The sequence below is a fragment of the Zea mays genome, chromosome 8 (genome assembly GCF_902167145.1).
Source record: "Zea mays cultivar B73 chromosome 8, Zm-B73-REFERENCE-NAM-5.0, whole genome shotgun sequence".
Classification (NCBI taxonomy): domain Eukaryota; kingdom Viridiplantae; phylum Streptophyta; class Magnoliopsida; order Poales; family Poaceae; genus Zea; species Zea mays.
The window spans coordinates 90,568,015-90,585,070 of record NC_050103.1 but is presented as its reverse complement, the minus strand read 5'-3'; the positions used below and the strand labels follow the sequence as shown (position 1 = coordinate 90,585,070).

At 54.6% G+C, this 17,056-nt stretch overlaps 1 protein-coding gene across 1 annotated transcript; it reads right to left on the bottom strand.

Moving 5' to 3' along the window:
* Positions 1-1,482: 1,482 nt before the first annotated feature.
* LOC100284192 (uncharacterized) lies at positions 1,483-2,828 on the bottom strand. Its single transcript, NM_001157088.3, has 2 exons — positions 2,212-2,828; positions 1,483-2,113 (listed from the first exon to the last, which is right to left on the bottom strand). Exons 1-2 carry the CDS (start codon positions 2,811-2,813, stop codon positions 1,711-1,713), a joined length of 1,005 nt encoding a protein of 334 aa, NP_001150560.1. The 5' UTR covers positions 2,814-2,828; the 3' UTR covers positions 1,483-1,710.
* Positions 2,829-17,056: the final 14,228 nt, after the last annotated feature.

The following is a 17,056-nucleotide window of genomic DNA, read 5'->3' as shown; positions in this document are numbered from 1 at the left end:
TGACATCGTGATGTAATAAGTTAATAATCCTTTATGTTATATTATTCGAGCATTGTGTGATGATGTTCATTTATATAATCAATGTATACGTGAGTTCTGATCTTGGCACATACATGGTTCACATTCGGATTGCCTTCTAAAACTGGGTGTGGCAGCTACCTCCGACAGATGCTGATCGCACGGATCTCGATGACCTTCTCCCAACAGAGCATGGCAGCGTACTCTAGCGTTCATTACTCGAGCATCCAATCCACTCAGCTCTGGAATCTCTTCTCTCCAAGAAGACTGGGGAAGGAATGACATCGTCGCATCGGATCTACCACGGTGCTAGAGAGGAGCAGTAGAAGGTGAAGGCGGTCGAGAGGTGGTTGGGTGCGTGGAGCGTGCTCGGTCTTGATGGTGACCTAGTGGAGATGAAGCGACGGAGGTGGGTGGCCAGCGACAAGGCATATGTGGTGGATAGGGGGGGTGAAGGCGTCCATCCACCAGGGTATCCAATGGGTGAAGGCTATGGTGGCAGCATGCGAGATCTCCGCTCTACGGGTGGAAAGGGCACAGCTAAAGATGGCACGACTATGGTTATCGATTTATCTTCTGCTTCGAAGCCTTATCTTCTCTCATCTAGTAAAACGATTGCGCCCAGGGGCAGAGGAGAAGACACGTGCGACGCGTCGATGGAGGGGACAATGCACGACTGTTGAATGGTTGTCTGTTAAAAGTGGTGCATTATAGTAGTAGAGATATGAAAAATTGCTATTTATTCTCATCTGCTACAAAGTATTTTGTGAATGAAAAATATAAGATACCATTAATTATGTTAAAATTTGTAAAACATAAATCATTAAAATTAGTAATTTTAGTTGGTCATCTGAAAGCCACCAACAGAAATTACTAATTTTAAGTCTGACGAATACCGCCGGAAAATTAACTACTTTTCGTCGGCTACCTTTCCACTGACAAAAACTAAAGACTCGGGAAAATTAATTTAGTTCATAAAAAATAGCGAGTTTGCATTCTTAGCAAGGAACGTATCTAGTGCAACTAATCCAATTGGTGCACCAAGCAACCAAGACACACAAATGGAGGTGGGAGAACAATTTAAAAAAAACATCGCTCTCAAAACAGCCCTCCCACCTCTCTCTATAATTTATAAAAAAGTCTGTCCCACCTCTATTTCTGAGTCTTGGTTGCATGGTTTTACCAATTGGGTTGGTTGTATCTGGAGCAGCCCTCAAGTTTATTTGTTTTTTTCTACAAGCATTATTTATCTTATCTGCCCTGAAGTGTAGGTTATTTGTTTTTTCTACAAGCATTTTATCTTAGCAGCCCTGAAGTGTAGGTTATTTGTTTTTTCTATAAGCATTTTTTATCTTAGCAACCCTGAATTGTAGGCTATTTGTTTTTTCTATAAGCATTTTTTTATCTTAAGCAGCCCTGGAGTAGGTCAACATGAATCATATCCAACGAAAATGTGTGACTAGCTATATCTTTAAAGATGGAGTGTCGTTATTAGTCAAAGAATCCGATGCATAATGAGACTGCTAGTTGCCTTGTTCTGAAACCTTCCCACGAAGAGTCGGTGAGAGACAAGACAACATGACATACTTTGCATAAGTAAAGTGCCTTATTTTCGGATGAAGCACCGGTTTTTACATGAAATTTATTCAAACCGACGAAGCAACACACAGTCACACACACACACACACGTTTTCACTGCGCCGCCACCTCAACCGCCAGTCCGCTATTGAAGGGCCTCTGGCCGTCGCAATCGAGATTGCTCCCGTAGCCGATGCGGAAGACATCGCAGTAGCGCTTGTAGAAGCCAATCCGGTCGGTGACCCGGGGGTCCGTCCCGTGCCCGCACTCGATCCCACCGTTGATGATGTTGGTGATCACGCCGTACCCTGGCGCGCCCCGGCCGGCCGCCCTGTCCGCAGCCGTGGGCGTCCACTGCCCCGTGATCACGGCGTGGCACGACGGCTTGTTGTCCCGCGCGTTCATCCAGAACCACAGCGCTGTCTTGAAGGATATCACGGGGTCCGTCGCGACGAGGTCCGGGTTGTTGAGGAGGTCCACGCCGATGGCTCGCCCCGCCGGGCCGTAGTTGTAGTTGCTTGATGGGATGAGTTCGACATCAAGAGAGAGAGAGAGAGAGAGAGAGGAATATAATGGATGCAAACTACGTTGGACGAACGAGTGAAATGCGCTTACAAGGAGATCTGGATGGGGCCGCGGCCGAAGTACTTCTTGCCGGGCGCGCACGGCCACTGCGGCCGCGGCTCGCAGTAGTCCGACGGCGGGTTGCGCTCCTGCTTGAAGCAGTAACCCCACGAGAAGGGCCCGTCGGGCGCGGTCGGCCACCCGCCCGTGGTCTCGTGGGAGGTCTGGCCCAGGAACGCCGCGACCTCCCGTTTCCGCTGCTCGTCGCCGCCCGTCGTGCCGAAGGCCGGGAACGCGGCCGCGGCGGCCAGGAACGCGTCGTAGGTGTAGAACCCGCGCGCAGGGCACGCCGCGTCGTTGCGGTGGAGGAGCAGCCGCTCGAAGAGGTCTCTCGGCACGACGGATGCCACGCCGGGGCCCGCGGGACGCGGGCCGCAGCCGGTGCACTGGCTCTGGCACCCGGCGCCGCAGTACTCGGAGGTGTCGCCGCAAAAGCCGAAGCGGCTGCAGCAGAGGCAGTCGCGGCACGTTGCGCCGCCGGCCTGCTGCCCGCACTGCTGGCCGCTCGCGACCGTGACCGCGAGCGCCGCGGCCAGGACGCACAGGACAGCCGCCGCTGTCGTGGCCAGGCTCGGGGCTCCTGGTGTCGACATCCTTTGGTCTTTGCTGCCGGGTAAGGCGCGGACTGCCGGTATTTTATACACATACATGGATTCCGTCATCGCTGGAGCAAAGTCGCCGCACGCTGCTTCGTTGCGCTGCCCGCCTGTCCTGCTGTCCACTCCATGTCCTTGAGATGAGCTAGAGCGGCACGTGGAGACTTTTGGCACCTTCCTTGAAACATGGAACATCCCAGGCCGGGTACCATCTTGGACTTGGAGGGATCATGGATCAATCTGAGTCGAGCAATAAGACTTTGATCAAGGGCTTGTTTAGAAACACCCTGTTCTTAAGAAAAACTGGTTTGTGAAAAATTGAGATGGTTCTAAAATCCAAAAATACCGGTTTATGTCTCATCAGTTTACAGAAATTAGATTCTTAGTTTCTTAAAAAACAATAAGCTGATCTCTCCTAGCTAAAAAAATAAAAAACAAGTTTCTTAAAAACTAAGTTGCTTTCAAACAAGAACTAAGTTGATTAAGAATAAGATTAAATATAATCCTCAGATGTAGCATAAGGTCTTGTGCGAGGATGTGCGGGATCATCACATCTCTATACACTATGCTACTAAAGTTACTCTTTTTAAGCTGCTTTATGATCAAGAGGCCATATTACCCATCGAAGTAGCTTTGGATGTATATAGACTAGTAAAGCAAAATGATCTATCCAATGTTATATATTATTCCCTCCGTCCCAAATCAAAATTTATTTTACATTTTCAATAGATTCATACAATAGTTAATGTATGTGTTCTAATATATGTCTAGATTCATTATCATCCATATGAATATAGATATAAATTCTAGAGTTAAAATGACAATATTTTAAAACCGAGGGAGTATAATTTAATGATGAATAATTCCGATGAGGTGACTCGTAAGAAAATACAAACTTTGAGGAACATCGAGAAGGATAAAGCTAAAGTTGTTCGAGCATATAAAAATGGTGAAGAGCAAAACTTTTTAAATTAGAGATTTAGTATGCAAGACCATTCTACCTCTTAGATCGATGTTGCAGCTTTAGGTCCTGTTTGGCACAGCTTATTTTCAGCTTCTTCACAAATTTAAGCAGAAGTTTTGCCAAACAGACAGCTTCTGCAGCAGCTTATCAGTTCAGCAGTGTGGGTACCATAATTAGGGGTATCCCCAATGCTCCTTAATCCGGCTGGAAAACATCTTCAGAACAAACCATGCACGGCTGATAAAGCGCGGTTCAAGTCAAGGCGACGTCTACCAAGGGACGCGACCTCATCCGGGCCCAGCCTTGGGCGGGAACAGTAGTCCCGGACGGATTCACGCCTCGCCTGAGGGTCCCCTCAGTCGGCAGACGCACCCCCGTCTCACCCGAGGCTAAGCTCGGGCAACTTTGTCGTACAACGACCTTGGCCAAATCGCATTACCAGCCGACCGTATCGCATGCGCATTCAATGCGGGGATCGCCTGGCACCTTATCCTGACACGCGTGCCTCAGTCGGCAAGGTCGAAGTGACTGCAGTCACTTCGCCCCTTTACTGACCGATCTGACAGGAAAACAGCACTGTTCGCCCCGCTCCGGCTACTGTGCCAACCACCAGGATAAAACTGAGTCACGATCTCCCACGAGTTCGGCCTCGGGCGCAACAGGGAGCTCCGCCTCGCCCGACCTCAGGCCTCGGCCTCGGCCTCGGAAGAAGGTCTCCGCCTCGCCCGACCTCAGGCCTCGGCCTCAGCCTCGGCCTCGAGAGAAGGTCTCCGCCTCGCCCGACCTCAGGCCTCGGCCTCAGCCTCGGCCTCGGGAGAAGGTCTCCGCCTCGCCCGACCCCAAGCCTCGGGAGGAGTCACATCCTCGCCCGACCTCGGCCTCGGACCGACTACGCTACAGGGGATACATCATTACCCTACTCCTAGCTAGCTGCCTCAGGCTATGAAGGAACAAGACCGGTGTCCCATCTAAGGTTACTCCGGCAATAGGTAGGGGTGAAAACGGTCGGAAACGATCGGTAAACACAAAAACCATTTTCGTTTTCATATTTTCCTCGGAAACGAAAACGATATCGGTAATTCGGAAACATCGGAAACGAAAGTTCCGTACGAAAATTACACTGGTTACGATCGGAATCTAAAAATTCGGTCGGTAAAAACTGTAACTTGTACCCTCAATTGACTTCAAAAATTCACGTAATTCATACATTTATATAAAATTAATAATAATATATAAGGTAGCAGGCCACAATAAATATATAAAGTAAGAAATCATAAAACAATAAAATCATTATTATGTATTTAAATAAAGTAGAATCAAGATGTGTATAATGATATGTCACTTACATTCTATTTATACACCTACTACTTGGTATAGTCAATATAATTAGTGTCCTCTTGGTACTTCTTAAGTTCTCATTCAAATTATGAATATATATATCAAGAGTAATAAGAGGTAAGAAAACATAAATAAGATTTATAAAAGTTTCAAACGATTCTAAACTATATATCATTAGATAGATCTTGATTTTAGAAAAATAATAAAATTAGTTTTATATTTTTCTAAGCTAAGATGAATTTATTATGAATTTATAAAGATCAGTTCAGATTTAATATTTTTTCTGAAAAATACAGAATTTATTACCGACGGTAAAATATCGAATAAAAACGGTAATTTCCGGAAACGGTCGGAAGAGACCCAAACCGTTTCCGATTCCGAGTTTTTCTACCGATTCCGTTTCCATATTTTCGGTAATCGTTTCCGTTTCCATTTAGACCTAAATTTCGGTAAAATTTCGAAAACGATTTCCGGTATCCGAAAATTACCGTTTCCGTTTTCATCCCTAGCAATAGGTAATGATGGTTCCCCGCGTGCGCCCATGACGTCGGTTGCTCTCAAACCCCCTACGGAAGCAAGCAAACGTCAGCAGGATCTATGCCGCACCGCCAGCTATGCTTCTACAAGGCTCAAGGCACTTCTCCGACAGCCACGTTAACACGCGTACAGGGTTCAAGGCGCTTCTCCGCCAGCCACGTTAGCACATAGCTACACCCCATTGTACAACTAGGCATCTCCTTGTATCTATAAAAGGGGATGTCCAGGGCCTTCGTAAGGCACGTTCAGGTGGACAGACGTTCACGTGGACACACGTTGACATAGAGGGAGGCGGGGCAGACGAGACGGGCAGAGACGGACGCACGCGGGGACTCTCTCTCTCTCTCGCTCTCACCCTCGCTCTCTCGCGACGCTTGTAACCCGTACTACGAGCACCCCGGTGCGAGATAACATAAGCCTCATTTCCCTCTTGTGTTCCATCTTGCATCAACCCATCTGGGCAGGGACACGCAGCAACAAATTCACTGGTCGGTTGACGGTCCTCGCGGGTCCGAAACGCCGACAGTTGGCGCGCCAGGTAGGGGCTCGCTGCGTGTTAACGAACACTTTCCCGTTGAGTTCCAGATGGGTAGCCTCCAGCAGCCTCTTCAGCCGGGGACGGTGCTCCGCGTCGGGGGTCTCGAGTTCATGCCCCGCGATGGCAGCTACGACATGGTACTCCTCCCCTCGCAGCGCGACAGCAATGACGGTCGTCGGCTCGCCCGGCGGCGGTGAACTCGACGACGGCTTCCCACCGTGGCAGAAGAGGAACACCCGGGTTTGCCCCGGCACCCTCCTCGCCGAAGGAGGAGGAGACGGGGCAATCGTGGCCAGGCAGGAGGCGGCACCTCGTCGGCTGTCGGACCAGAGCGAGTTGACGACGCCGGCACCCCTGCGGGGGACATGTCGGGTGTTATCCTTGCACCTGAGACAACGACGGGTTTCGCTTCCCCGCCACGTGCCAACCCCAAGCGGACTGATGACACCAGCACCCTCGCGAAGGACTTGCTGGGCGTTAGCCTCGTACCTGAGATAACGGTGCATTCCATCCCCGACGCGACTCCACCACCGTCCATCGACCAAAAGGTACCGTCCGTTTTCCACCCTGTCCCTTTTAGATTCAGCTTCGATCCACCAAGCAACCCCGCTTCGGTGAGCGCTTTCGCAAGGGCATAACCTGACCTTCCAGGGTATCATATGTGGTCATCTTGGGACCGACTAACGGTCGTCTCAACTTCCGGACCCGCGGGTTCCGAGGAAGACGACGACTCCGACTTCGGTTGGGATTTCTCCGGACTCAGTGATCCCAGTGCCAAACGAGACTTCATGTCCGCATGTGACTACTGTCTCTCCGGCTACTCCGACGATGACCACAGCCTCGGCGACGAGGGTTGCGACCCAAGTCGCGAGTGTTTCCACATCGATCAGGGGGATCACGGTGAAGACAATCACCTCGGCATGCCGCAAGATGACAACGCCCCTGTGCCTGCGTCTTGCGTTGACATCCCGCGGGAGCTAGCTGTGGTCCCAGTCCCTACGGGGGGTCAGGACACACAGCTCGAGCAATTCCGCGAGATGCAGGCCAAGCTCGACGAAGAAGCAGGGCGGCTTGTGCAGCTCCGACAAAACATCGAGCAGGAGTGGGCAGGCCGAGCACTTGCCGGAGGAGCGGGTCATCGGGCCCGAGATGTCCAGCGCCGTATCATTGATGATGCCAGGGCAGGGCTGCCCCCAGCCTTCAGTGGGGTCGACCAGAATCTAGCTGCAGCGGCGATGCTACTCTGAATAATGCCGGAGCCATCCACCACCGAGGGACGGCATATCCAGGGCGAACTCAAGGATCTCCTGGAAGATGCCGCAGTCCGACGAGCCGAGTGCGCTGCCTTCCGAAGGCAAGGGTGCCCCTCAGAGCATCGCGCAACGCCCTCCCGACGCGTGCGGGAGGCCTAGGTCTGCACCGAGCGCACACGGGACAGGACGGCCGCAGCCCCGGATCGCCTCGGCGACGAGCAGCACCGCCGCGACCGTCGAGCCCGCCTCGAAGAGAGGGTGCGCCGAGGCTACCACCCCAGGCACGGAGGACGCTACGACAGTGAGGAGGACCGGAGCCCCTCGCCCGAACTGCCAGGTCTGAGGGTCTTCAGCCGGGCCATACGACGGGCGCCGTTCCCGGCCCGGTTCCGAGCCCCGACTACCATCACCAAGTACTCAGGGGAGACAAGGCCGGAGTTGTGGCTTGCGGATTACCGACTGACATGCCAGTTGGGAGGGACGAATGACGACAACCTCATCATCCACAACCTCCCCCTTTTCCTCTCCGACGCTGCCCGGGCATGGCTGGAGCATCTGCCTCCTGCGCAGATCTCCGACTAGGATGACCTGGTCAAGGCCTTCACGGGAAACTTCCAAGGTACGTACATGCGCCCTAGTAACTCATGGGATCTCCGAAACTGCCGCCAGCAGCCAGGGGAATCCCTGCGAGAGTACATCCAGCGGTTTTCAAAGCAGCGCACCGAGCTGCCCAACATCACTGACTCGGACGTCATCGGGGCATTCCTCGCCGGCACTACGTGCTGGGACCTGGTGAGCAAACTGGGGCGCAAGACTCCCACCAAGGCGAGCGAATTGATGGACATCGCCACCAAGTTCGCCTCTGGTCAGGAGGCGATCGAAGCCATCTTCTGGAAGGACAAGCAGCCTCAGGGAAGACAGAAGGAAGACGCCCCCGAGGCGTCCGTCCAGTGTGGCTCGAAAAATAAGGCCAAGAAGAAGGCGCAAGCAAAGCGCGACGCCGTTGACGCGGATCTCGTCGTTGCTGCCGAGCACAGGAATCCTCGGAAGCCTCCCGGAGGAGTCAACACGTTTGACAAGATGCTCAAGGAGTCGTGCCCCTATCACAGGGGTCCCGTCAAGCACACCCTTGAGGAGTGCGACATGCTCCGGCGTTACTTCATCAAGGCGGGACCCTCGGCAGAAGGTGGCAAGGACCAAGGCAACAACAAGAAGGGGGCGACAAGGAAGAGAAGTTCCCGAAGGTCCACAACTGCTTCATGATCTACGGCGGACAGGTGGCGAACGCCTCGACTCGGCACCGCAAGCAGGAGCACCGGGAGGTCTGCTCGGTGAAGGTAGCGGCGCCGGTCTACCTAGACTGGTCCGACAAGCCCATCACCTTCGACCAAGGCGACCACCCCGACTATGTGCCGAGCCCAGGAAGGTACCCGCTCGTCGTCGACCCCATCATCGGTAACGCTAGGCTCACCAAGGTCCTCATGGATGGAGGCAGCAGCCTCAACATCATCTACGCCGAGACCCAAGGGCTCTTGGGGATAGATCTGTCCAGGATCCGGGCCGGTGCAGCACCCTTTCACGGGATCGTCCCCGGTAAGCGCGTCCTGCCCCTTGGGCAACTTGATTTTCCCGTCTGCTTGGGAACTCCCTCCAACTTCCGCAGGGAAACCCTCACGTTCGAGGTGGTCGGTTTCCGAGGAACCTATCACACGATATTGGGAAGACCGTGCTACGCCAAGTTCATGGTCGTCCCCAACTACACGTACCTCAAGCTCAAGATGCCAGGCCCCAACGGAACCATCACCGTCGGATCCACGTACCGCCATGCTTACGAGTGCGACGTGGAATGCGTGGAGTACGCTGAGGCCATTGCCGAGTCCGAGGCCCTCATCGCCGACCTGGATTGCCTCTCCAAGGAGGTGCCTGATGCAAAGCGCCACGCCGGCAACTTCGAACCAGCTGAGGTGGTTAAGACCGTCGCCCTCGACCCCAGCAACGACGCTTGCAAGCACGTCAGGGTCAGCTCCGAGCTTGACCCCAAATAGGAAGCAGTGCTCGTCGACTTCCTCCGTGCAAACACCAAAATTTTTGCGTGGAGTCCCTCAGACATGCCAGGCATACCGAGGGATGTCGCTGAGCACTCGCTGGATATCCGAGCCGGTGCTCGACCCATGAAGCAGCACCTGCGGCATTTTGATGAAGAGAAGCGCAGGGCCATAGGCGAGGAGGTCCACAAGCTGATGGCTGCAGGGTTCATCAAAGAGGTATTCCATCCCAAATGGCTAGCTAACCCTGTGCTTGTAAAGAAAAAGGGTGGGAAATGGAGGATGTGCGTAGACTACACTGGTTTAAACAAAGCATGTCCAAAGGTTCCCTACCCTCTCCCTCGCATTGATCAAATTGTGGACTCCACTGCTGGGTGCGAAACCCTGTCTTTTCTCGATGTCTATTTAGGCTATCACCAAATCAAGATGAAAGAGTCCGACCAGCTCGCGACCTCTTTCATCACACCCTTTGGCATGTATTGTTACACTACTATGACATTTGGCTTGAGGAATGCAGGTGCAACCTACCAAAAGTGCATGAACCACGTGTTCGGAGAGCACATCAGCAGAACGGTCGAGGCTTACGTCGATGACATCGTTTTCAAGACAAGAAAAGCCTCCGACCTCCTCTCCGACCTCGAAGTGACTTTCGGGTGCCTGCGTGCAAAAGGCGTAAAACTCAATCCCGAGAAGTGTGTCTTCGGAGTCCCCCGAGGCATGCTCCTGGGGTTCATCGTCTCTGAAAGAGGCATCGAGGCCAACCCGAAGAAAATCGTAGCCATCACCAACATGGGACCCATCAAAGATTTAAAAGGAGTACAAAGGGTCATGGGATGCCTTGTGGCTCTGAGCCGCTTCATCTCGCACCTTGGCGAGAAAGGATTACCCTTGTACCGCCTCTTAAGGAAGGCCGAGCGCTTCACTTGGACCCTCGAGGCCGAGGAAGCCCTCGGAAACTTAAAGGCACTCCTTACTAACGCGCCCATCTTGGTGCCCCCCGCTACGGGAGAAGCCCTCTTGATCTACGTAGCCGCAACCACTCAGGTGATCAGCGTCGCGATCGTAGTCGAGAGACGAGAGGAAGGGCATGCACTGCTCGTCCAGAGGCCGATCTACTTCATCAGTGAGGTGCTATCCGAGACCAAGATCCGCTACCCACAAATCCAGAAGCTACTGTACGCAGTAATTCTGACATGGCAAAAATTGCGACACTACTTCGAGTCTCATCCGGTGACTGTGGTGTCATCCTTTCCCCTGGGAGAGATCATCCAGTGTCGAGAGGCCTCGGGTAGGATAGCAAAATGGGTAGTGGAACTTATTGGCGAAACAATTTCATTCGCTCCTCGGAAGGCCATAAAATCCCAAGTCTTGGCAGATTTCCTGGCTGAATGGGTCGACACCCAATTGCCGACAGCTCCAATCCAGGCTGAACTTTGGACCATGTACTTCGATGGGTCGCTAATGAAAACAGGAGCAGGTGCTGGCTTGCTCTTCATCTCACCCCTCGGGAAACATGTGCGCTACGTGCTGCGCCTCCATTTTCCGGCGTCAAACAACGTGGCCGAATACGAGGCTTTGGTTAACGGGTTGCGCATCGCCGTCGAGCTAGGGGTTCGACGCCTCGACGCTTGAGGCGACTCGCAGCTTGTCATTGACCAAGTCATGAAGAACTCCCACTGCCGCGATCGAAAAATAGAGGCCTATTGCGACGAAGTTTGGCGCTTGGAAGATAAGTTCCACGGGCTAGAACTCAACCATGTTGCTCGGTGGTACAACAAGACTGCGGATGAGCTGGCTAAAATAGCCTCGAGGCGAACGACGGTTCCCCCGGACGTCTTCTCCAGGGACATATATCAACCATCCGTGAAACTCGACGACGCGTCCGAACCCGACGAGACCTCGGCCCAGCCCGAGGTACCCTCGGCCGCCGAGGGTGAGGCCTTGCGTATCGAGGGAGAGCGGAATGGGGTTGCACCAAAACCAAACTGGCAGACCCCGTACCTGCAATATCTCATGAGAGGAGAGCTACCCCTCGACAAGGCCGAAGCTCGGCGACTGGCTCGGCGCGCCAAGTCGTTCGTTTTACTAGGTGATGAAAAAGAGTTGTACCACCGCAGCCCCTTAGGCATTCTCCAACGATGCATATCCGTCGCCCAAGGATAAGAGTTGTTACAAGAAATACACTCGGGGGCTTGTGGTCACCATGCAGCACCTCGGACCCTCGTCGGAAACGCTTTTCGACAAGGTTTCTACTGGCCGACCGCGGTGGCCGACGCCACTAGGATTGTACGCTCCTACTGAGGGTGTCAATTCTACGCGAGACAAACGCACCTGCCCGCTCAGACCCTGCAAACAATACCCATCACTTGGCCATTTGCCGTATGGGGTCTGGACCTCGTCGGTCCCTTGCAGAAGGCACCCGGGGGCTTCAAGCACCTGCTGGTCGCCATCGACAAATTCTCCAAGTGGATCGAGGTTCGACCCTTAACCAGCATCGGGTCCGAGCAGGCAGTGGCGTTCTTTACAAATATCATTCATCGCTTTAGGGTCCCAAACTCCATCATCACCGACAATGGCACGCAGTTCACTGGGAAGAAGTTCCTGGACCTCTGCGAAGACCACCACATCCATGTGGACTGGGCCGCCGTAGCTCACCCAATGACAAATGGGCAGGTGGAGCGCGCCAACGGTATGATTTTGCAGGGACTAAAGCCGAGGATCTACAATGGCCTCAATAAGTTCGGCAGGCGGTGGATAAAAGAGCTACCCTCGGTGGTTTGGAGTCTGAGGACGACGCCGAGCCGGGCCATGGGTTTCTCGTCGTTCTTTCTAGTCTATGGGGCCGAGGCCATCCTACCCACGGACTTAGAATACGGTTCCCCGAGGACAAAGGCTTACGACGACCAAAGCAACCAGACCAACCAAGAAGATTCGTTGGACCAGCTGGAAGAGGCTCGGGACGTGGCCTTACTACACTCAGCACGATATCAGCAGTCTCTGCGACGCTACCACGCCCGAAGGGTTCGGCCCTGAGGCTTCCAAGTGGGAGACTTGGTACTTTGGCTGCGACAAGACGCCCGAGGGCGCCACAAGCTTACTCCTCCCTAGGAAGGGCCCTTCATCATCGCCAAGATTTTGAAGCCCGGGACATACAAGCTGGCCAACGATCAAGGCGAGGTCTACAGCAACGCTTGGAACATCCAACATCTACGTCGCTTTTACCCTTAAAATGTTTCAAGTCGTTCACGTATCTCGCTCTCTTTACATGCATAAATAAAGTCTAACCATCAAGGAAGGATCAGCCTTGCCTCGGCAAAGCCCGACCCTCCCTCGGGGGCTAGAAGGGGGGAACCCCCTCTGCGTCAAATTTTTCTTCGGAAAAGTCTTTTACCATAACGTCTTTCGTGCTTTTCGACTGTGTTGATAACAGAATCCTAAAGACGAGCGAGAGAGACCTTGAACGGCAAGGTCGACCGAGCCAAGGAACTCATATGCCTCCGGGATACGGATACCTCACTCATCACCTTCCGCGAAAAGTAACTCACGCTCGGATAAGCGATTCTGCTACCGAACAAGTCCTAACGCTCGAAAACTTTTCTGCCAGAACGACTTTCGTGCCTTTTCGACTGCGTCGATAACAGAATCCTAAAAACGATGGGAGAACACGTAAGCGGCGAGGCCGACCGAGCCGAGGGACTCCTACGCCTCCGGGATACGGATACCTCACTCATCACCTTCCGCGAAAAGTAACTCACGCTCGGATAAGCGATTCTGCTACCGAACAAGTCCTAACACACGAAACGAGAGGAAAGAAAATGCAGCTTTATAACCTGACAATTAAAATGTTTAGGCCTCGGCGGCCGCGAAAAACATACTCATACTTAGAACAAACTGTTCTTGCAGGCTCAGACATCGGCAGGGGGAGGAGCGGCACTCTCGGCGTCATTTCCACCCTCGGCAGAATCTGGCCCGGCCCCAGACGGCGACACGGGCGGAAGGACCTCCACCTCAAAGGAGGAAGCCAGCGCCGCACTTGGGCCCTCGACAGCCGCGTCAAGCCTCTAGACCTCGGCTAAGGCAGCCTCCTCTTCGTCGGGTAAGCAGTACCCCTCGCTGACCCGCTCCAGATCCACGTCGTAGTGGGAAGTGAGCACGGCGAAGGCCCGCCTAACGCCGTGGTGCAGCGCCCCACGGAGTCTGTTGCGCACATGGCCGCCCAAGGCCCACAGATGACTCTGGGGGAGCTACCCGAGGGGACGCCGTCGAGGCCGAAGGCCTGGCAAAAAGCCGAGATGGCCTCGGACATGGCCACACGGTCGGCCTCCTTCTGCTCAGCCGCCTCGGCAAGCGCTTTGCAGTTCTTAACAGCAGGACAACTTTCTTCAGACGAAAGGAGAAGAATGGAGACAAAAACAAAGTCACAGAGCGGGCAAAACATACCCTAGGCCTGGGCACGCTGCTGTGAGGCCATGGCTCGGGCAGACCGGGCAGACCCGACGACCACAGCCAGGCCCTCCTCAAGGGCCTCGGCCCGAACGGTCGCCTCGGGTCTAGAGAGGGAGAAGCCCCCTCTGCGTCAAAATTTTCCTCGGAAAAGTTTTCCGCCAAAACGACTTTCGTGCCTTTCGACTGCGTCGATAGTGGAATCCTAATGACGAGCGAGAGAGACCTTGAGTGGCAAGGCCGACCGAGCCGAGGGACTCCTACGCCTCCGGGATACGGATACCTCACTCGTCACCTTCCGTGAAAGGTAGCTCACGCTCGGATAAGTGATTCTGCTACCGACGAATAAGTCCTAATGCTCGAAACAAGAGGAAAGAAACACAGCTTTATACCCAAAATGTTCAGGCCTCAGCAGCCATAAAGAACAAACACACGTACTTGGGGTAACAATGGTACCTAGACTTAGACATCGGCAGCGCCCTCGGCGGTTGTCCCGACCTACGGCAGATGTCTTAGTACTTAAAGCTATTACATCTCGCTCTCAAGAGGGTACCATTACAAACGGGACTCCGGGTCCATTCCTGCAGGAATGAACAACTTCCACACCAGAAGGCCTGTGGGATAACAAACTCCGGGTGGCTCGCCGGCGACCACTGCACCAGCAGCGCGACAACGACCTCCGCCTCGGGCGGCTAGATAGCAGCAGCGATGGCCTCAGGGTAGACGCCACTGCTGAAAGGCCCTCGTTCACATCCCCTCACGGGGGACGAGAACCAGCCATTAAAGCCAAAGAGCCGGAGGTCCGGAGCCCAGGTGGCACTGACGGTCTCGTCGGCGGAAGCAACCACCGCAGCGGTGGGAAGCCTCCCCAGTGGCGGCCCCCACTTCAGCACCGGTGACAGCAGCCACCTGCGCACGGCACGAACGTCGCCCAGAGACCAGGCAACAGCAGTTCGCCTTCCCCCGCATGGCCGGAGGACGTCTCCTCCGCAGGGCTGGAGGATGCCCTTCTCCCCCGAATGTTGGAGGAAGAAGCGGGTCACCGGCCCACGCGAGAACAGGCCCCGACTCGGCGCGCCCTCCTTCCCAGCCCGGATGATGAACATCCTTGAAGCTGAGGGTGGGGCAGAGGCCGCAGCCCGGCTTGCTTCTCCCCACCACAAGGCTGGTGATCATCCCTACGGGTGACCATTGGTGAGGGACTGCAGTCGGGCTGCGTGATGAAAATCCTTGAAGCCGAGCGGTGACTGAAGAGCGCCAACCCCCACGGGGTCGTGCTCCTCAAACAGCAGCAAAAAGAAGGCAACGCAGGTGCACCCCATCTGGGGGCTGGGAAGGTGGAAGGGCACGATGAATGCGAAGAGTGTGAAGGTATGGCTACTTCCCGGGGGATCGACCCCTTTTTAAAGGCAGATCTCCTCACTCGCACCCAAGCGTCACGGGCAAAGTCTCCACCGACACGCTTCAGGGTTCTCACCCCCCGACGCGGGGGCTGGGTCCCACATGTTATGCGAGCTGACCCGAAATGGAAGAAGCCAAATCGCCGCACACGAAGCATGTAACCGCCCCGCGGTTATAAGCATTCCCCCATCCTCGCCGAAACCAGTGGTCGAAAGGGCAGACCGCCACGCAGGAAGCATGCAACCGCACCATGGTTGTGCACCCTTTCGGCTTCGTCGCATCCGGCGGTCCAGCATGGAGGCCCTGGCCCACATGTCATGTAACCGGCGCAACGGTTACTACGTGCAAGGAAACCGCACCGCTACTCGCGCCAATGCCGCGTCTACTCAACTGCAGAACCAGTGCCGCGACTCGAGGCAGCCCTGCGCGTGACCCAACTGTGTCAATTGAGTGCAATGATCACTGGTTAGTCAGCTGCGAGGATAGGCACGACGGCTGATATGACCAGAAGCGGGTCGGTAGTAATTGCAGCAACAGACGGGCGGAAGCAGCAGTCCAATCACCTACAGGCTCGCACCCTCTCCTGAAACGGCAGGGGAGCCCTCTCCCACAGAGTAAAGACGACGCACCCGTGCTCTGTTCCTCGAACGGCTCGCACACACGCAACAGACGCCCCACGAATCGCCCGTCCCGTCGCATTAACTCCTTGGCAGGGCAAGCGACACCTCCGGCAGGAGAAGCGGGCGCCGTTTCGCCTCCGTCATGATGACCGCGTCAAAAAGGTGCGCCGCCTTATTTAAATTCATGTCCTTTTTTCCATCTCTCTCTTGCCACAGGGACCAGGAAAGGGGATATTTCGAAAAAGGATCTTTCCCAGCGAAGGAAACGGGCCCCGAGCCCTCCTACTGTTCAAGGGTTCGAAGGTTGCGCCCTCCGGGGTTCGGCAACCGCCCCAGAGCACTCGGGCTCTGTGCCCTTTACTGATTAGGGGTTCGAAGGCTAGCCCCTCGGAAGGGTTTGATAGCTGCCCCAGAGCACGCAGAGTCAGGGATGACCCTGGGTACGTCTGTTACATGGCCAAGGCTTGGGCTACGCTCCCGAGGTACCCGAGGATATTTCCGAGACCAGCAGGAACGATTTGTAACAGAATCCCACCGGATGGAGGCATCGAGCCCACATACCCTATCGAATGGGTACGAGTCCGGCAAATCACCTGCATGTACTTTTGGAGCGCGCCTCTGGGCCACTAGCCGACCCTTATCGAACGGGGCTCGAGCGTCCACTCGGATCACCCGCTAGCAACTCACTGGAGACAACATGTTCGGTGCCCTCCGAGGGTAACATGGCGCTTCCCCCCCTTCCTCCTTGTGGAAAGGCGATGAAGGGGCGTACAATAGAAGTCGAGACGGTCCTTGATTGTCCTCTCACTCCGTGCAGAGGCTCGGGGGCTGCTCTCGCACCAGGCTACGGCCGAACTATTGACCACGTCAACAAACCAGCGTGAAAACTCGGAGACTGACCGTGCACCCGGGCTGCGGCCAGGCCGCATGAGGGAACAACAAGACCGACCGAGGCATCGCAAAAAAAATTAAGACCTCAGAGGAGTCAAACCACTCCTCCGAGGCCTCGGGGGCTACACCCGACGGGTGCGCTCGCGCGCACCCATCGGAACAAAACATGACCGAGAAGGGTTGGTCCCCTCGCAAAAGTCCAGCAGAACC

Coding starts and splice junctions, on each gene's coding strand:
- LOC100284192 (NM_001157088.3), bottom strand. CDS start 2,813: ATGTCGACACCAGGAGCCCCGAGCCTGGCCACGACAGCGGCGGCTGTC. Junction 2,114..2,211: donor GGCCCCATCCAGATCTCCTT/GTAAGCGCATTT, acceptor CATCCCATCAAG/CAACTACAACTACGGCCCGG.